At 53.2% G+C, this 18,591-nt stretch overlaps 3 protein-coding genes across 5 annotated transcripts; 2 read left to right on the forward strand and 1 right to left on the reverse strand.

Annotated features, from left to right (window-relative positions):
- The first annotated feature begins 628 nt into the window (after positions 1–628).
- Positions 629–6,333, forward strand: zfp91 (ZFP91 zinc finger protein, atypical E3 ubiquitin ligase). Of its 2 annotated transcripts, XM_061829073.1 has the most exons (13): positions 629–1,363; positions 1,596–1,636; positions 2,378–2,512; positions 2,660–2,699; positions 2,852–2,953; positions 3,020–3,118; positions 3,185–3,358; positions 3,426–3,476; positions 3,549–3,627; positions 4,846–4,960; positions 5,068–5,167; positions 5,251–6,071; positions 6,195–6,333. In XM_061829073.1, the coding sequence occupies exons 1-12, from the start codon at positions 1,023–1,025 to the stop codon at positions 6,035–6,037; spliced, it is 2,064 nt and encodes a 687-aa protein (XP_061685057.1). In that variant the 5' UTR covers positions 629–1,022; the 3' UTR covers positions 6,038–6,071; positions 6,195–6,333. The 2 variants fall into 2 exon arrangements, with proteins under 2 accessions (XP_061685057.1, XP_061685056.1); XM_061829072.1 differs by lacking the exon at positions 6,195–6,333 and having other exon boundaries at positions 5,251–6,143.
- On the reverse strand, positions 6,284–8,021 carry si:ch211-113e8.11 (uncharacterized). Its single transcript, XM_061829095.1, has 2 exons — positions 7,388–8,021; positions 6,284–7,263 (listed from the first exon to the last, which is right to left on the reverse strand). The coding sequence occupies exons 1-2, from the start codon at positions 7,471–7,473 to the stop codon at positions 6,630–6,632; spliced, it is 720 nt and encodes a 239-aa protein (XP_061685079.1). The 5' UTR covers positions 7,474–8,021; the 3' UTR covers positions 6,284–6,629.
- Positions 8,022–8,188: 167 nt separating this feature from the next.
- On the forward strand, positions 8,189–16,049 carry cntf (ciliary neurotrophic factor). Of its 2 annotated transcripts, XM_061829096.1 has the most exons (4): positions 8,189–8,416; positions 9,677–9,997; positions 12,107–12,242; positions 12,360–12,668. In XM_061829096.1, the coding sequence occupies exons 1-3, from the start codon at positions 8,297–8,299 to the stop codon at positions 12,239–12,241; spliced, it is 576 nt and encodes a 191-aa protein (XP_061685080.1). In that variant the 5' UTR covers positions 8,189–8,296; the 3' UTR covers position 12,242; positions 12,360–12,668. The 2 variants fall into 2 exon arrangements, with proteins under 2 accessions (XP_061685080.1, XP_061685082.1); XM_061829098.1 differs by lacking the exons at positions 12,107–12,242; positions 12,360–12,668 and adding an exon at positions 15,002–16,049 and having other exon boundaries at positions 8,190–8,416.
- The last annotated feature ends 2,542 nt before the right edge of the window (positions 16,050–18,591 follow it).

The following is an 18,591-nucleotide window of genomic DNA, read 5'->3' on the forward strand; positions in this document are numbered from 1 at the left end:
TTGTTTTCTTTGTTTGACTTGAAATGAAGTGGCGGAACGGAGCTGAATGAGCATTTCCATTCTTGATAAAGTCGTTTTATCTTTGCCGCCTCTGCTGCCGCTTTTCGTTTGCGTTTAGCAGATGAGATTAGACGACGACGCCACCTAGCGGCCGTAGCAAGAATGACGTCGAAAGGCGCAGGTTGATACGGCGGCGGGTCGTCATTGTCAGCCATTTTGGCTCCGCGGTCGCCATGTAAAGAAAATTAAAAAAACAAAAAACAAAACGTGATTTCAAAGGCGAACTCAACGAAAGAAATACATATCTTGTATTTTGGCAAACCACAATGTATGGATCGTGGTTTTTTCTGTACTGATAGTATTGTTAAAGACAGCATTCGCGTAAACCGTGAAAGAATAATTGTAATTTTTAAGCAGAAAAAAATTAAACTCCAATTCCCACAATGCACCGCGGGCCCCACGCTTGCTGCGGTTTTTCGCCGATCTTGCAACGGTTGCAGCGAGGCCGTGAGGGCCTCCGAAGCGGGAGAAGCGAGGAATCCGGGTGATTTGGGCATTTGCGCATCTGCAAAAAAAAAAAAAAAAAAAAACGCGACTCGCCGCTCCACGTCCCCCCCTCCCCCACCCCCTCGGCTTGGTTGGCTTAAAGGAGACGCACAAAATGGTCGCGCTGCGGGGCGGCTCCAGCACGTAAGTCGGCTACCGCTTTAAGAAGGCCAAAAAAAACAAAAACAAAAAAAAAAACGGCGGCTGCTTCTTTAAGGTACCTTCGGGTCATCGCGAAGTAAAAGTTTGCTTTTTGGGGAACCAATAAACCGATGAGTGGCGTCGGCGACGACCCCGGCGCATTTTGCGAAAATGCCCCTCGGTCGGGACCAGGCCTCTCGACGGCCCGATGTCTGCCGGCGTCCGCTCGACGCGCGCTCGTCCTCCTTCGCCAAGTAGACCGCCGGGCCCCGGTGCGGAATTGAAGACGGCCTCGAGCGTTCCGGCTCGCCTCGCCTCGCCTCGTCCCGCCGGCCATGGAAGCGAGCGGCGACGTAAACAAAGGCGACGGGCTGCCGGAGCGGAAGGCCGCGGGCCAGACCTCGGCCCCCGGTGCGGCCGTCGCCCCGCGGAGGGGCCTCAGGGAGCGGCCGGCCGCCCGGACCGCGTCGGGCGACTCCTCCGTGCGGGGCTCCGGCAGGGTCTTGCGGGACCGCTCGACTCGGGCCGTTCCGGCCTGGCTCAAGGACGACAAAAGTGACGACGAGGACCGAGACGAGCGCAGGAGGAAAGTTCCCAGCTCCCGGCGGAGGAAAGCCGCCGCCGCCGCCGCCGCCGACGACTCTTCGGGCTCGCTGGAAGCAGGTGACGCCGGACGGTAAGTTTTGACTTCACTTTTTCTGTTTGTTGTTGTTTTTCCTCTCCTTTTTATTTTTTTATTTTGTTTTTTTCGCGGCGTGACGAGCGGCTCGAGCTCGTCTGCGCAACTCAGCTCGCTGGCTAACTTGTTGTTGACTTTTCATTGGACGGAGCCGAGTGACAGCATCTCCGAGAAGCTGCGAGAAAGAAAGAAAGAAAGAAAGTGACGGCATGTTGTCTTCTGTCCGCAGCCCTGCTGACGAAGCCGAGACCCCCGCCGCCGATGCTCGAGGTACGGGGGTGCTTTTTTTTTTTCCAAGTCACGGTCGGGACGCCAAACAAGTCCACGCACCTGCAACTACTTTTTACAGTTAGCATGTAATGTGGGTTTATATCTGCCTATTCTAAACGGTTATGAGTTCACATCGTGAATATGCGGTACAGTGATGGACTGGTTAGGAGTTGTGAGGTTGCGGGTTCAAATCTGGCGTTGCATGGTCTCCCCTTGCCCGTGTGGCTTTTCTCTATGTGCCCTGCGATGGGGGCTGGCGAAGCCCCGCCTCCCGCCCAAAGTCGGCTGCCGTGTATGATTCATATCACGCGGTAATAACGGGCATCAATTGCGGACGGTCTTGTCCGCTGTATTTCGCTTTCGGGTGGAACTTCAAATGCGCGATCACCTCCATAGGTGAAAATTAATTGAGCTTCTCTAAAAGGTTGCAATGCTGACGTCCCGCCGGTCAACGTTTCGGGACGACGGGCTGCAGCGTTCGCAACCGGCGACACACTTTCACGGGCGTCCACTTCTGCGACTTTCTGTGCCTCTTCCGGTGCCTCCGTTGCAACCTGCTGATGGACTCGTCGGCTCCTTCCCTAAAAAGAAACGTACTGGAAAGAAAAGCTTTGGGGGGGGGGGGGGAGTATGCAGGAGTCCACAACGTTTTGTTAGCTTTATATGGAATATAAAGCAAACTGTGACCCGACAGTTGTCATAATAATACTAATAATGTCCGTTGCTCCCGCCGGACCCCAGTCCAACTTTCCCGGCTCTCTCCGGCCCAGAGTGGAGCCGAGCCACCGCCCGACAGGACCCTCCGCTGCGCCGCCGCCCCGCCGTGCAAAACGGAGCTCGCAACGGAGAACCCGGCCGGCGAACGGCCCGTTGACGGCAAGTGACGACGAGGCCGTAAAACTGGAGCGGTCGCTCCAAACGCGACGCCGCGAAGCCATTTGTGACTTTGACGATTTCAAGCCACGGATGGGACGTTGTATTGACTGCCGCCTTCCCTTCCCTTCCCTTCCCTTCCCTTCTTAGCTGCTTCAGGAGAGGCGACCCGACAAGAAAAGCCCGACATGTAAGTTTGTTTTTTTTTTTTTTTTTTCTGCTCCTTGAATCTTCTTCTTTTATGATATTGAAGAATAATTGACAGATCCCGAGCTGAACGTTCCCGTCTCGAGACGTCCGGCGTTTCGGCCTTGAACTGTTGTCTTTCGTCCCTTTTTCAAGCAACGGAGAAGAGAAGCGTCAACGTGCGGAGAAGCCGGAGAACCCCCGACTTCAGGGCGACCCCGACGTCCTGAACGCAGCGTCGGCCTCGCAGCCTCAAGGGTAAACTCGACTTTGCTTTTTACCAAAGCCAAATATTCAGTTTTGTCCCGTGTGTTTTTTTTTCAGTCGAGCAGACGAGGAAGAGGTCATCAGCAGTGATGAAGATGTTCCTTTCAGAGACGATTTAAAGGATCAGAGTTACGACCCCAAGGGCGAAAGATTCTCGTACGTTTGCGCGCCGCCTTGACTTTTTCCCCCAGCGCGATTCCGCAGCATTTGCTCGGGTTTCAGGGACGCCCCCAAGCCAAAGCGCCGGATTCCTCTGAGACAGAAGGACAAGAAAGAAAAAGAGAAGGCACCCAAGAAAGAGGAGGTGGAGGAGGTGAAAACGGAGAACTTGGGGATCCCGGAGACGGAAGTCAAGCTGGAAGAAGACCTGGCGGACGGCCCCGACGGGCCCAGGAAGTGAGCGGCCGGGGGAACCGCATTCCTTCTCGGAAATGCCATTTCCTAACTTTCTACTTCCCGTTAGGAGGGGTCGGCGGAAAAAAGACGACAAAACCCCGCGGCTGCCAAAAAGAAGGTAAGCCGCCAAGGTTGCACTTGGTTGCGTGCACGCTTTGAGATAACGTCGACGGTCCCGGTCCCCGTCCAGAAAAAAGCCCCCCGTGCAGTACGTCCGATGCGAGATGGAAGGATGCGGCACCGTCCTGGCTCATCCTCGCTACCTGCAGGTAAAAGCGCGCCGGCCTTCCGCTTTGTACGTCACGCTTGAGATGAAACATTGTGAAGGTATTGCATCGTCGCACTATTGACAAGTCGGTAGGATCATGATTTGGCTCAATTTTAATCGTTTTTTTTTTTTTTTTTTTTATGACCACAAATGTACACTCATCCAGTCTGCACTTTCTGCGCACGACACAACCAATGAGACCAATGATGATAAATTTATTGTCGGTGGTCAGCCACGCCTTCCTTGAAGAGGAAGTGACTGCGGCTGGGGTAGTTTGGTCCATAGGTATTGTATGTTATCGATGTCACGGTGAAATTAAAATCCACGGTGGCGAAGGATGTATCCAAGAGGTAGCACGTTACCACTGAACGGGAGGTGACCAAGCGTCGAGCCTTGAGGGACACCGTGTGTGTGACAGGGATCGAGAGGGATGTGCAGTTGAGAACGGAAAGGGGCTGGCTTGTGTACCGAGAGGCCGGGTGTCTCGGCTGTCTGCCGCGTTGGTCTTCAGAGCGTGTTGTGTGCCGGGCGGTGGCGCCAGCGAAAGAAGCACCTTGTACCGGTTGGGAAAAAGATGGAAAGGATGTTTTTCTAATTTGAGGGAGGGGGAGTTACAGGGAGAAATGGTGTTCAATATGGGGACCGGGCAGGACCGTGAATATTGAAAATTTGTGGATAATTGGCGGTCCTTCATCCCCCAAAATCTTGAATAGGTGGGGATAGAGCAGCAACAAGCAGTTTTGGGATTGGTCCCCCCCCATTTTGAATTGTTTTGGAATCCGTAAATAGGTCAAATCTGCAGGTTTGCAGGGTCAAACGGGTTTCAATATTAATGAACGTGTTGTTTTGGGGACAGTAAATGTAAACAAACACAAGTAGTACGCGAAGCGCTTACATTGGAGCAAAATGAAATTTCGTCAGTATTTTTTTTTTCAATTTGGCAGATGTTTTTGCGCGTAGACCAGACCAATGTACCGGAATGCTCCATTAGTAGTTACAGCTGTACTTTTTTTTTTTTTTTTTTTAATATATGATTGTTTCATCCATTTAGTTTAGTGAAGCTTACTAGTGAGGGCGACTGGGTTCCGGTCAGATAAATACAGGCTACGGCGCCGCTTAGGATCGCAACCGAGGCCGCTCTACGCACGTGTCAACGACGGGCAGAACCAATTTAGCCGAAAGGTCCAACTGTTGTGTTTTGCTCTGTTTGTCACACCAGCACCATATCAAATACCAGCACTTGCTGAAGAAGAAGTACGTGTGCCCTCATCCTTCTTGTGGAAGACTTTTCCGACTTCAGAAGCAGCTACTTCGTCATGCCAAGCACCATACGGGTACTCGTTTGGACATCAAATGCGCACCGTGCGGCAGAACCGCCCCCGACTCATGTTTGGTTGTTTGCGATTCTTTTTTGTTTGTTTTTTTTTTTTTTTTTTTTTAGATCAGCGGGACTACATCTGCGAGTTCTGCGCCCGTGCCTTCAAGAGCTCCCACAATCTGGCTGTCCACCGCATGATCCACACTGGAGAGAAGCCCCTGCAGTCAGTGCCGCCGCCGTTTTTGCGATGTTGGGTCGAACGCGGGGCGGTTCCTGAAATGTGCGGATGGCGTGGTGTGCCGACAGGTGCGAGATCTGTGGCTTCACCTGCCGCCAGAAGGCGTCCCTCAACTGGCACATGAAGAAGCACGACGCCGACGCCAGCTATCAGTTTTCCTGCTCCATTTGTGGCAAAAAGTTTGAGAAGAAGGACTGCGTGGTGGCCCATAAAGCCAAGAGTCACCCTGAGGTGCTGATAGCGGAGGCGCTCGCGGCCAACGCCGGCGCCCTCATCACGACCCCCGCGACCTTACTGGAACCTCCGGTCGACGAGGGGCGGGCCGAGCCGCCGGGCGCGGGAGGACGCGTCGGCTCGGGGGTGGCCGAGGTCTCGCGGTTGGCCCACGTGACCCCGCAGGTGGTTCTGCTGGGCCACGAGCGGGCGCCAGTGACCATTGCCGTCGACCCCCCGCCGCCCGCCGACCACCGTCTGCAGACTCAAGTGCACCTCCAGATGCCCGTCCAGTTCGTTCAACAAGCCCCGCAACTCGGCACGCGATCCCCGTCGGCCCAGCGCCAGCACCAGCACCAGTCCCGGCTCCGGCCTCTTCAGTCCTACTCCTCCCAGCAACAGAGCCAAGGGCAGATCCTCCAAATGAGCTTCCAGCCAACGGGCCAGCAGCAGATCCCGCTCCCGGCCGCCCCCCTGCAGACTTCCGACGGCGGCCGCGAGGCCTCCGACAGCGAAGCCCTCGGCCCGGACGGTCCCGCGCCGGCCCCCCCCCCCCCTCCGTCGGCCGACGCCTTCCGCCCGACGCCGACGGAAGGGGCGGGGGCCCTGGGCCCGGAGCAAACCAAGCGAGGGGACGCGTAGCGGGTCGTCGTTTGTCACCTTCACCGCCAACAAGGTTTCAAAGTTTTAACGTAGGATCGCTCGGTCTTATTTGTTCGCTTTTTTCAGAAAAGCTCATCAGGGAAGCACATGGGCGTGTGGAACTTTGTACATAGTATTCCTGTCCGTGCGTTTGCAGATGGATTGTTGTGAAGCGCTTCCTGTTCATGGGCACAACGTTTGCCCGGTCTGGTCTCCAAACGACACTGTAGACATCTAGCAAGCCAACAGGTTAGAATGTTTGTTTATTTATGACGTCCACACAATATGACAATAGGGCTGCCACTTTGTCCTTTCAGTTTATCTGCGCACTGTTAAATCGTTGAGCATCTTGTCTTGTCTAACGTCGTCTACTGTCTTTAAAAGTGACAAGTCAATGAATCCGACGTTTGCGGCACTCGGCAGAAGTCGTAAACCTGTACAGATAAATCATTGTTTACAGTTTGGGCTTTTCACTTCTCATTTATAGGACGTCAATAAATGTCTTAACAAAAAGTCGTCGTTTATTGGGAGTCCGGAAGACGATTTGGGCAAGACTTGAGGGGCTCTGTGGACACCCAGCGTCGCGTTTCCCTCAGCACGTCTTGTGTTGTTCTCTGCTCCTCAGCATGTTGTAGTGCTTCATGGCTTTCTTGGGGGGGACCAACGCGTCGGCGACGCCCGGCCGCCGCCTCTTGGCCGGTCGCCCCTCCGACGGGTCCCGCTCGGCCTCTTTCGGGCTCGGGCTCGGGCTTGGGCTTTGGGAGCGGACCCTCCCTTCGCGAGAGTCGTTGGGAGGAAGTGCAGTCTGAAGGTCGCTGTCGTGCGCGAACTTGCACTTGATCCCGAATCGGCATCGTCCGCTTTTCCTGTAGGACAGGCACACCCTCTTGCCTCCGATCTGAGACGGCTTGGCCTCCGTCGTGAGCGGGACGTGTTTCTGCAAGGCGCTGAGCTTCTGCTCGGCCTGAGCTTTGAACGGGTTCGCGAACACGCTGCTTTCGGAGCGGCCGTGCAGAGTCGGAGGGGGCAGTTTGTGAGGAGCGGTGGCGGGCGGGCCGGACTTCTGGCTTCTGCTCCCGGGGCCCGAGGGGCCCGAGGAGCCCGAGGAGCCCGAGTTGTAAGGCTGCCTGCGGTCGCCGTGGTCGGATTCGTCGGACTCGCTCGAAGCCGAAGCGCTTTCCAGCAGGAAGTTTCGGCTTTTCTTGTCCCAATCGTCGACATCCGTCCTAGTTCCGCGTTGTCAAAGAAAATCCACGAGGGGAGACGTCAATTTCAAAGCAAGGAGCGACGATCGAAAACCTCCGCTAAGTAAGTTTTGTCATAGAAAAGATTGTGGATGAGTTCACCTACCCTCCGTGATCGCTTTTGCGCTTCTCAGCTGAGTCTTCGTCACCCTCCGAGTCCGACGAGCCGCTGTAGCCGACGAGAGCGTCCATGTCTTGTTTATTTCGTTAGGCGCAGCGTGACTTCTTAATATCGACGCGAAGGCGAGACATATTGGAATATTAAAGAAGACGGGGCTTTAATCGCCGTCTCCCAAGTCCTCGTTCAATGCGGCATGCTAGCTAGCTAATTTCTTGTTCTGCTGCGGTTCACAACGCTGCGCGGCTTGACTGACATCTGCAGCGCGAGGCTGGTATTGCACCCTGACCCGAATTTCCATTGACGACGTTCAAAGTATTTCGAAACGAGGCGCAAAAAGTCAGCCACCCCAAAAAACAAGTACAGACAAAAATGCATCGAAGCGATGGAAAAACCCTGAAACCAACCCGAAGTATGAAAAAGGGGTCGCTCTTTAGCGTGGTCACTCGTTGTTGGTCATTTCTTGCATTAATGTACATCATCATTGTGTGGACTGCTGCTTCGCGGACGCTTGATTTGGACGGCGCGATCCAGGATGGAAGGGAGGAAGATGGTCGATATGCTTCTACATGGATGGTTGATCCATTCATAACCTGACATATTGATGTATACGGACTGGTATTATTAAAATGTCTGCTTGGAGCCCGTTGGCGGTACCCGATGATGATGACGATGACGATGACGATGCTTCCCTGAAACAGAACGAGACTCTTTTGAAAAGTGAGCTGCGATTTGCCGTCGGACGCCCCCGCCCCCCAAATCCCGGGGGAAGGGGCGGAGAGTGGGTCGAACGCCCCCCCCCCCCACCCGAACCTGTTCCCGCACTCACTCGGAACGCAACTTTGTCGCTCTCGCGAGTGTCCGACGGAAGCGAGCGTGGACTTTTCTGGGCCGGGGATGAGCGGGGGGGCTCGTCGGCCTCATCGTCGAGGTCGGATGGCAGAACGACCGGAGGCCCGGGCGGCCTCCTTAGCCGAACTCTTGAGCCTGGAGAGCGCCAAGCTCCTGGAACTTTATGTGAGTGCGACTCCCGCTTCTGTCCCGTTTGTGTTTGGGTTTGGGTTTGGGTTTGTCTAAACGGAACAGGAAGGAATTTTCCACGAGCGAGCGTCGGTGTGCCCTCAAAACATGTTTGTGCGCGTCTTGTCAGCAGCAAACCGCAACCCGACCGACGCGGAAACTCATCACTCGTCGTTGACGAGTCTTAACAAATGAACACCTCGACCCGCTAAAAGTCACAAATGCACCATTTAGTCTTCAAATGTCACCGCTTTATTATTTTTGCCTTTCCAAAACGTATTCCATGTCCCCAAAGAGCTGAAAAGCTTCCAAAATCGTCTAACCCGTCTTCCTCATGGCCACCAGAACTAAAGACAAGCCAAAGCAAAGAAGTGGGGGGAAGTCGGGGTCTGGGTGGGGGCAGCGGTCCGGACCGGACCTTCTGACTCAAGTGTGGGTCAGGCGGACTCGCCTGTTTCCCGGCCGGTGGCATCAATTTAGCCTTCGTCTGTTCTCACGTTTCAGGCCAGCTGTCAGCTTTGGGTTCGACTCCCGCCGCTGGCCTGAAACGAGTCGCTTTCGCCAGGTGTGACGTTTGTGGCTACTTTTTCTTTGTCGGGACGTGTCCCGAGCCCAACCGGCCACGGTTCGCGACGCGTGTCAAGAGTCATCGAAGGTTCCGTTCGAAAAGTGCTCCGTCACATACTTGTCAAATTGACTTCCAAACTATTTTGAATGGTTTCTGCTGCAATATTCCAGTTTCACCTTCTTCGCCGTCCAAACTAAAAGAAGGCCGTTTTGAACAGTGAACATTCATTTTTTGGCCAAGTATTATTTCAGATGTGTACGCACAATATTTCGGCGCAGTCGTCCTCTCAATCCGTCAACTCGGGCTGAGTCGGCGGACGGGCCGGGACGCGTGCCCCGGCGAGATAACGGCCGCTTTTTGCCAAGCGGACGTCAAGCGTGAAGAGATGCGGGTGTGTTTTTCCTTCCCGCTGATAAAAGTGGGCAGGAAGCCTCGTTCCGCCATCCTCACGTCTTTCAAAGCAGCCTCGAGGGCTCGCCGGCGAGCGAATGGCAGACTGCTGAGATTTGAACCCGCAACTTAGGGACCGGGAGAGAGACGCGCTAACCGCTACGTGTTGCCCCTCCGGGGAGTCAGTGGAGCGGAATTCCTTTGACTCTTCCACCTGGGAAAGCAATTTGATGTTGGCGAGTCTACGAACGCGGCGAGCTGCTCCGTTTATTTCTAAATCGTCCTTCTGCCCCACAAAGAGAAAGCGGGAGAACCTCAGCGGCGACGTGCTGGCGGGCGCCGGCCGTCTGGTGTCCGTCCCGCCTCCTTCCGCCCAGCTGGGCGCCGCCGACAAGCTGCGGCGCTTGCACGCCGCCCTGCTGCAGTGCCGGAGCCTGACGGAGGGCGCCGTCGCCAAAGAGGACGACGAGATGGGCGGCGGGACGGGAGAGTACGAGACCCTGAGGAAGACCGTCAAGGAGAGGCTCTCCTCGCTCGTCAACACCGTCGGGGAACTCGTCAAAGCCGCGGGCGGCCCGACGCCGGCGCTCACCCCCCCGGCGTCGGGCCGCGGCTCCGAGGTAGGCTTCCGCGCTCACGCTCGCGCGGGTGGCAAAGAACCAGCGCGGTCAAAGTAAAAGTCCCCAATTTCCCGGACTTTAAGCCGCCACGGATGTGGCTAAAATAGCAGCTAACAGTTTGCACGTGGAACACAAATTTCTTCCAACCTGATCCTCGCTAGAATACTCCGGCGTGTCCAAGAAGACGGCGCCAGCTTTTGCCGCGCGCGACGCGTAACATAGCAAAACAGATTTTTGTTTTTAATTCATTGAAAATCTGGCGGCACGTTGGAACAATCGATGACAGCGTCGGCCTTGCAGTTCTGAGCACTGGGTTCAAATCCCGGGCCCGCGTGTGTGGAATTTGCACGTTTTTCCCCGTGCCTGCCTGGCTTTTCTTTCTCCGGGCGGGCACGCCGCTTTCCTCCCACGTCCCCCACAAAAACGTGCATTCATCGGACACTCTCTCAATTGCCCGTAGGTGAGATTGCGAGTAGCGCGGCCGCTGTCCTGCGACGACGGCCGGGATAGGCTCCCGTTGTGAGGATAAGTGGCTCAGAAAAGGGATGGATGGATGGATAGTTGAAAATGTTGACGTCTTCCGGTGGATTTTAAAGGTGAAAGGCGGAAGTGCTTCGTGACGAGAGGGGCACAAGTTGAGCGAAAATGACATTGAGAGCCAGAGAGGGACTCAAATGTGTGCCGACACTTTCGGAGGCTCTTGGACTCCGTCCGGCGCTGAAGACGACCACTTTTGTGGTTCCAGTCAACAGGAGGAGGATGAATTAAAAAACAAAACAAAACAAGAACTTTAACGTTATGGTTGAGCCCTTTTAGTGCCGTGTTACACTCACCGTTTGGAAATAAAAGTCTTTCTGTGCGGAAAGCAAATTGAACAACGTACGTTTGGACGGTATCGACGCCGTATAGTCCGGTCCAACTAATCTGTGTAAGAAAAAAAACTTCTACGCGAGTGCGCCCGCCTCACAACTGGGTAGTCGAGAAAATACGCTACTCACTCATTCGTTCATTCTTGAGCTCAAGTAAAAGTGAGAAAAAAACAAAACCAAAATAAATAGTACAGACTTAAATGTAAAATGCATTTGAAATGATAAAACAACCCATTCTAACCCCTATACACAGAAGTACCCATTTTGATCACTTGGCCAAATTATTTCATCCGTCCATCCATCCATTTTCTTCACCGCTTATCCTCACGAGAGCCTATCGCAGCTGTCAACGGGCAGGAGGCGGGGGACACCCTGAACTGGTCGCCAGCCAAGCGCAGGGCACATTGAGACAAACAACCAATCGCGCTCACAATCACACCTACGGGCAATTTAGAGTGTTGCATGTTTTTGGAATGCGGGAGGAAACCCGAGTGCCCGGAGGAAACCCACGCAGGGACGGGGAGAACGTGCAAACTCCACACAGGCGGGGGCCGGGGTTGAACCCGGGACCTCAGAACTGCGAGGCCAACGCTTTACCAGCCGAGCCACCGTTATTTCAAACAAACGTTTGTAACTTTTGGAATGAAGACAGCAAAAAATGGGAAAAAAAAAAAAAAGGAAATCCGTAGACGCGCTTTTGCTGAGGGCAAACTTGTGTACATTTGAGTCGGGCGGCGCAACCGGGCCCCACTTGGACCGGTGTTGGTACTTTGACACTTGGTTTGCCGCTTCTCTCGTGAACGTATTTGCAAAAGTAACGCCTCCCGCACCTGGCAGGCGTCGGCCCGCGTCCCGATTGAAGCCGCGCAGAACCGGCGACGAAGCATCCGAGGGCGAGTCCGGTGCCGGCGGCCGCGGGAATTCCGGCGTTTTTTTTTTTTTAGAAGAGCAGTTTTTGGAGGGCGCAAGTCTGACACGCCGCGTTTGCCACAAACCAGCGCAAAGTGGGTCAAAGGATTTGGCGTCTCCAAACCGGCGCATTGTCGTCGACGCTTTTCTGGCCTCACGAGTCCGCAAGATCTCAAGTCAATCAACTGAAATGTCAACTTTGTCTCTCGATTTGCGTCTTTTGTCCTCTGCGGAGGTTTAAAGAAAAAAAACAAACAAACCTAACGCGCCCACTTTGACAAAGACTTGTCGGTCTCGGCGCTGACGGGCTCGGGTGCCTTCTCGTTTGTAGCCGGACGACCCGAGTCTTTTTGCGCTGAAGCTGTGGCTGTTCCGGGTCTTCGCGGAAGTGGACTTCTGGGCCAGGACGGCCGCGGGCGCCTTGCGGACTCTGAGGAACGCTCGCTCCAGGGGCGCTCGCAGATGAGGTGGCATCGACTGTCTTGTGGTTGGGGGGGGGGGGGGGGGGGCGTCACCCGTCACATTTTGCTCCAAAATGTATTTAGTCCTTGTTTTGTGTTGATTTCTGTCTTCGTTTTTTGGAGGCCACTCACTGGAAAAGAGTTCCGGTCGATTCCTGCCGTCGGCTGCCAGTCGCCGGGTCGGAGACCGTCGGCGCTCTGCGAAATGTTCGATAACCCATCGCTCGGTTACAATTCAATTATAAAGAAGGAATTGTTGGATTATTAAATTAAGCCATTGAACAATTTTTTTGAGCCACATCTATAAGTAGGTTGCGCCATCGAAGCTTCAAAAAAAGAAAGAAAATCTAATGTTGACCCTTGAGAGCAACACTTTGCCCGCGAGGTGCGCGATACAACGGAAGCCCCAACGGGACCAAGTCCACAACCGGGTGGGGGGGGTTCGTTCAGATGTTTGGAAAGATGATACCGAGCTTTCTTTCTTTCTTTCTTTCTTTCTTTCTTTTCTCGGGAAGGGAAGGGAGGGAGGGGAGGGAAGGAAGGAAGGAAGGGAGGGAGGGAGGAGGGAGGGAGGAAGGAAGGGAAGGAAGGAAGGAAGGAAGGGAAGGAAGGAAGGAGGAAGGAAGGGAGGAGGAAGGAAGGAAGGGAGGGAGGGAGGGAGGGAAGGGAGGGAGGGAAGGAAGGGAAGGAAGGAAGGAAGGAAGGAAGGGAAGGAGGAAGGAAGGAAGGAAGGAAGGAAGGCAGGAAGGAAGGAAGGGAAGGAAGGAAGGGAGGGAGGGAGGGAGGGAGGGAGGAGGGAGGGAGGGAGGGAGGGAGGGAGGGAGGGAGGGAGGGAGGGAGGGAAGGAAGGGAGGGAGGGAAGGAAGGGAAGGAAGGAAGGAGGAAGGAAGGAAGGAGGAAGGAAGGGAAGGAAGGGAAGGAAGGAAGGAAGGAAGGAAGAAGGAAGGAAGGAAGGAAGGAGGAAGGAAGGGAGGGAGGGAGGGAGGGAGGGAGGAAGGAAGGAAGGAAGGAAGGAAGGGAAGGAAGGAAGGAAGGAAGGAAGGGAAGGAAGGAAGGAAGGGAGGGAGGGAGGGAGGGAGGGAAGGGAGGGAGGGAGGGAGGGAGGGAGGGAGGGAGGGAGGGAGGAGGGAGGGAGGGAAGGGAGGGAGGGAGGGAAGGAAGGAAGGAAGGAAGGAAGGAAGGAAGAAGGAAGGAAGGGAAGGAAGGAAGGGAGGGAAGGAAGGAAGGGAAGGAAGGAGGAAGGAAGGAAGGAGGAAGGAAGGAAGGAAGGCAGGAAGGAAGGAAGGGAAGGAAGGAAGGAAGGAAGGACAGGAAGGAAGGAAGGGAGGGAAGGAAGGAAGGAAGGAAGGAAGGAAGGAGCGGAAGGGAAGACCTTCCTTCATTCCTTCCTTTCCTTCCTTCCTTTCCTTCCTTCCTTTCTTTTCTTTCCTTCCTTCCTTTCTTCCTTCCTTCCTTTCCTTCCTTTCCTTCCTTCCTCCTTCCTCCTTTTCTTTTTTTTAAGTTCGCAGAATCCAAAATACAGCAAGTTTCGTAGAGCAAGGAGTGTCGAACACCCCCTCTAAATCATTCCAAAGCCATGACAGCCTGGGGACAGCATAGAGGAAAAAAAAAAAAAAAGAGGGGGGGGGGGGCGGAATGTGCACAAGAGCACCATCTAGTGTTTACATGGTGGAATTACATCAACTCCTTCTCTCTTGTCGCACCAAATTAGGAGCGCTGGGAAGCGGTCCAAGGCGTCCATGGAACCCAAGCAAAATTTTGTCTTGGGACTTTATTTGTTTGGCAATCACGAATGTTTTCGTTTGTTGTTGTTTTTTTTATTTGATTTTTTTTTTGGTAGGTCTAATAAATAAAAAGATGTGGAAAAACAATCACCATAAGCCGACTGGGGTCGTTTTCCACCCCATTGTGGGCCACGAACGTCGTCCAGGTCGGGCGGTACCGGAGCGCCGCGCGGCATTTGTGCCGACTTAACTTTTTCATTTGACTTTGAAGCCGCAAGATAATCGGGCGTTCCCCGAGCTCGCCCGCACGTTTTTCCGGCGTCCTCGGATTGTAGCGTCGTCTGCTCTGCTGACTGTTTAAAGAAAATAGTTTAGAATTGTATTTCTGCTTTTTCTTGTTTTCTCAGTGCGCAATTACTGTTGTGCACGTTTTTGTGCACCGGCGGCTTCGCCTTCTTGATGCTGTGCACGGAATTCTCCTCACTTGTACTTTATGTCCGAAAAATGTTTTCACAAAGCTTGTGTTGCTTACACATTCCAAAAGTCTCTTTTTCCTGTTCCTACTGAAGTGGCGCGGGTGTGCACATTTATGCAACCAGTCCCCTCGTGAAGGTACGACGGAAACTGAATGAAGGAAATGATTTCCAAATCATCTTCCCTTTTTGAAATTGTAATTTGCTGCTCTTGATAAACCAAAGTGAGGTCTGGAAAGTCTTCAGGTTTGCGACGTAACGATGGCAAATATGAGAAGGAGGGGCCGGCGTCATATCGAATCGATTCATCGCTCGTTATATGTGCGCGTTTCCCTTTAAGAAAATCCAAAGCCGCTGTCCTCCCTCCGGCGGATTTACCCACAATGCTTTGCGTCGCGGCGCAAGGTGGCTGCAAAGTCACGCGGGACATTTCTTGTATATTATTCCTTCCTTCCTTTTGTACACAGCCACCGTCAACTGTGAGGTTTTTCTATTTTGAAATGAAAAATGGATTATGTCCACCGCGAGCTTTGTTGTTTGCTCCAATGAGATTTTTTTTTTTTCACAGCCGTCGCCGTCCGCGAACCCACCGACAAATAGAAATGGCGATTCCGTTTTCCTTTATCGGGACTTTTGGTCTCAGTGCGGGTCTGTGAAGTCCTGAGTGACTTTCCGGTTGCTCAAACCTTTAAAAAAAAAAAAAAAAGAAGAAGAAGAAGGTGACCCGAAACTTTTGCAGCTGTTATCTTTTGAATCCAAATGTTTGGAATTGTCTTGATTGTTGTTTGGATTTGAAATAAATCGATTCATATTCATCTTCCCTCGCGCGGCCTCCTTTTGTCTCGTTTTGAGGGTTTCACGCAACGGTGTCGACCTCGAGGCCCGCGGGCCGGGTCCGGGCCCCCCGTGTCGTTTCCTGTGGCCCGTGGAGCCAAATCATCTTTTGCATTTTCCAAATAGACAAAAAAAAATCCCTTTGGATAATGTTGAGAAATGGCAAGCATTAAAAAAAAAAAAAAAAAAGTCGAGTAGCGGAGAGTCGATCTAATCTGTTGAGCATTTGGACCATTTTCAAATGTTCAGATGTTAAAAAAAAAAAAAAAAAAAATGTCGAAAATTAGGAGAATACAAAAAAGACATCATGTACTGCATGACAATCATCTTCATTTTGTCTTACTATGTCACACACACGCACACACCCACGCTCGCACCGGTCGCCAGCCAATCGCGGGGCACGTGGAGACAGTCGCACCTACGGACAATTTGGAGTGTCCAATGAGTGCACGTTTTGGGGACGCGGGAGGAAACCGAAGTCACGCAGGCGCGGGTAGAACGCCCGAGCCCCTCACGGGTCGGGCCGGGTTCGAGCCCCGGTCCTCAGAACCGTGAGACCGCGTCCCGATACGACGAGGCCCCCATTCGGGCCTGAGAGGAAAAACCAACTGCGCCCAAATGCGTTTTGACGCTCGCTGGTTCAGCTGCCACGGCCACGTTACTGCTTCGGCGTAGAATCGCACCGACGCATCGCTGCTTTGCTCAAACGCAAGAACGCGTGGCGCGTGTACGTTGAAGTGAAAGGCTCCGATCGGCCCGGAGGGCGGCGCCGTACGACTGACCGGTCAAGGTTAGGGACATTTTTCAGAGTTGGGGGGGGGGGGGGGGGCGTCTTTTGCGTCCTCGCCAACACGAGTGCCACAAGCTTGTGGGTGTGCGGGTGCCCATCTTGTTGGCACTTTTGTGTGGTCGTTGGGGAGGGAGTGGCATTTGGAATGGGGGGGGCGGGGGGGGGGGTATTTGAGTGTGTGTGTGTGTGTGTGTGTGTTCCGGTACGAGAAAAAGACAAGAGGAAATGCGTGTGTGTGTTTTCTGCTTCTGCGCATGTCAGTGTGTGCTGCTGTTGTGGGTGTGTGTGCGGCAGAAAAAAAGAGAAGGGAGCCAGGGCAGGAAAGCGCGTGCACGTGTGGGACAGACAGACGGAAGGAGGGAGGGAGGGAGCGAGCACGATACTGTGTGTGCGTGCGTGTGTGTGTGTGTGTGTGAGAGAGAGAGAACCTGCGTGTATATGTGCGTGCTTGCTTGCTTGCTTGCGTAGGCGGGAGTGTGCGTGAACATGCGTGTGTGTGTGTGTGCCTAGCAGATAGGGGGAGGGGTGTGTGTGTGTGTGTGTGTGTGTGTGTGTGTGTGCTGCAGCAGCAGCACAATATGTGTCTGTGCAGAATGAAAGGGAAATGAATGCAAGTGTGCGCGAGTGTGTCCTTCGGTGGAGTCGTGTACTTGTGCGCGTGTGTGTGTGTGTGTGAAGTTGGTGAGAGTGTACTAGCGTGTTGCTAAAGTGCACGCTAGCGGCACGTGTTTGTTGAGCGTTGGTCATGGGTGCAAATTGCGCTTCCTGTGTCCTCCCCTTCAAAAAAGGGAGAATTTCCACGACGGTATTTTTAGCTGCAGGTACTCCTGCGTCTGAAATAGGCGTATTAGCAAGTGCGGGTATTTTCGCCTCTTTCCGCGTGGTTTTTCTGCGGGCGGGCGCACGCCCCGTTTTCACGGGCCGTGCCCTGCGATTGGCTGGCAAGCGGTTGAGGGCGGGAGAAGGGTGGCAGAAAATCCCCGGGTGCGGACAGTACTCTGATGTCATCCTGTCCCGTTCTCCCGGGAAGAAGCGGTGGAACCGAGTCAGGTTTGCGGGTCGCCCCGCTGGCCCCGCCGGCACACGCCTTTTTGGATGTCGGATTCAGATCGGGGCCACTCCGAGACCAGGACTTTGCTATCCTCCAGCCTTTTTCCAGTCCGCTTGGGGTGATTATCGTCCCATTTGCGAGCAAGTTTCAGCGAGATATTGCCTTCATATCTCCGTGGGCTTCCCCACAAGAGCTGCGCCACGTGATGCCGCCACCTCCGTGCTTCGCAGTTGGGACGGTGTTCTCGGGTCTGCAAGCTTGCCCCTTTTCCCTCCAGATGTCATTACACCCAAACGGCTCCACTTTATTTTCATCAGACTTCAGGGAATTATTTCCAGTAGGTAAGATCGTTGTCTTGTTGCAAAATGTCATTTTTATTTTCATTTTTTTTTAGGTGTATTGGCTTCATTCTCAGTGAATGGCCTTTCAGCCCACGTCAGTACAGGAAACGACGATACTTTTTTACCATCTTCACAAGGTCTTTAGCTTATGTCCTCGGGTGGATTTGCACATTTCTGACCAAAACACGTTCAACTCCGGAACACAGAGCCCGTCCGTCTCTTTCCCGAGCCGTGTGTTGGCTGGACATTCCTGCTATCTTTGCACTTGCGTGTGATTTTTTTGAACGGAAATGATGCGGCACCTTGGTGTAGCTGGAAATTGCACCCGAGGATGAGCCAGACTTGTGGAGTGCCGCAATTTTTTGTCCGGTTTCCTGGCTGATTCTTTTTGTTTTTCCATGACTTCAAACAAGGAAGCAGAGTGCTTGAGGTGTGGTCTCGAATACATGCCGTCAATTAACTCACCTCCATTACCTATAGGGGTTTATTTGATCATCCCCGTGTACTTTTTGGGTAGAAAAACTTTTGACCTAAAAAAACCAACGATTCTCTAGGAAATTCTCCAATTATGTTGGCATTTAGCAAAATGAAATAATTTTGTTTATCCCGACTGACCTGAAACAAGAAAGGTTTTGTCTGATTTGACTTCAGACACTCGGACAAAAAATGTGGATGTAAACTTCTGGCTTCAACTGGGTTAACAATATCCAGTGAAATCTCGGCCTTCGACTTTCTCGGAGGTCATACAAATCAGCCAAACAAAAATGTACGTGACAACGGAAGAAAAAGTGTTACCCATGTGTAAGCCTACGAAAGATGGGGTCACGTCAGCGGCGACGGTAAAGTGAAGCCCTTACTTGCGTACCATTCCGATAACAAGAAAGGTTTAAAAAAAAAAAAACAACAAAACTTTTAAAAAAGATCATGCAGCACACGGTGAGAACAGCTGTGAAGATCATTGATGTCCTTCCCTTTCCTTTTGGACATTTATCACACACACCCACCTCACCCGCAAGGCCACCGGGATCGCAGGTGACCCCGCTTGCCCGTCCCACTGCCCCTTCAAATTGTTGCCATCGGGGAGGAGACTGCAGAGCCTTGGGGCTAAAACCGGCAGTCTCAAGGAGAGTTTCTTCCACCCG

Source organism: Syngnathoides biaculeatus, chromosome 9 (genome assembly GCF_019802595.1).
Source record: "Syngnathoides biaculeatus isolate LvHL_M chromosome 9, ASM1980259v1, whole genome shotgun sequence".
Lineage (NCBI taxonomy): Eukaryota > Metazoa > Chordata > Actinopteri > Syngnathiformes > Syngnathidae > Syngnathoides > Syngnathoides biaculeatus.

Excerpts from the sequence above, each read along its gene's own strand:
- zfp91 (XM_061829073.1), top strand. The coding sequence starts at position 1,023 with ATGGAAGCGAGCGGCGACGTAAACAAAGGCGACGGGCTGCCGGAGCGG. Across the intron at positions 1,637-2,377 it reads CCCCGCCGCCGATGCTCGAG|TCCAACTTTCCCGGCTCTCT; the intron begins GTACGGGGGTGC and ends GCCGGACCCCAG. Across the intron at positions 3,359-3,425 it reads GGCCCCGACGGGCCCAGGAA|GAGGGGTCGGCGGAAAAAAG; the intron begins GTGAGCGGCCGG and ends ACTTCCCGTTAG.
- cntf (XM_061829096.1), top strand. The coding sequence starts at position 8,297 with ATGAGCGGGGGGGCTCGTCGGCCTCATCGTCGAGGTCGGATGGCAGAA. Across the intron at positions 8,417-9,676 it reads CCAAGCTCCTGGAACTTTAT|AGAAAGCGGGAGAACCTCAG; the intron begins GTGAGTGCGACT and ends TGCCCCACAAAG. Across the intron at positions 9,998-12,106 it reads CGTCGGGCCGCGGCTCCGAG|CCGGACGACCCGAGTCTTTT; the intron begins GTAGGCTTCCGC and ends TCTCGTTTGTAG.
- si:ch211-113e8.11 (XM_061829095.1), bottom strand. The coding sequence starts at position 7,473 with ATGGACGCTCTCGTCGGCTACAGCGGCTCGTCGGACTCGGAGGGTGAC. Across the intron at positions 7,264-7,387 it reads CGCAAAAGCGATCACGGAGG|GACGGATGTCGACGATTGGG; the intron begins GTAGGTGAACTC and ends ACGCGGAACTAG.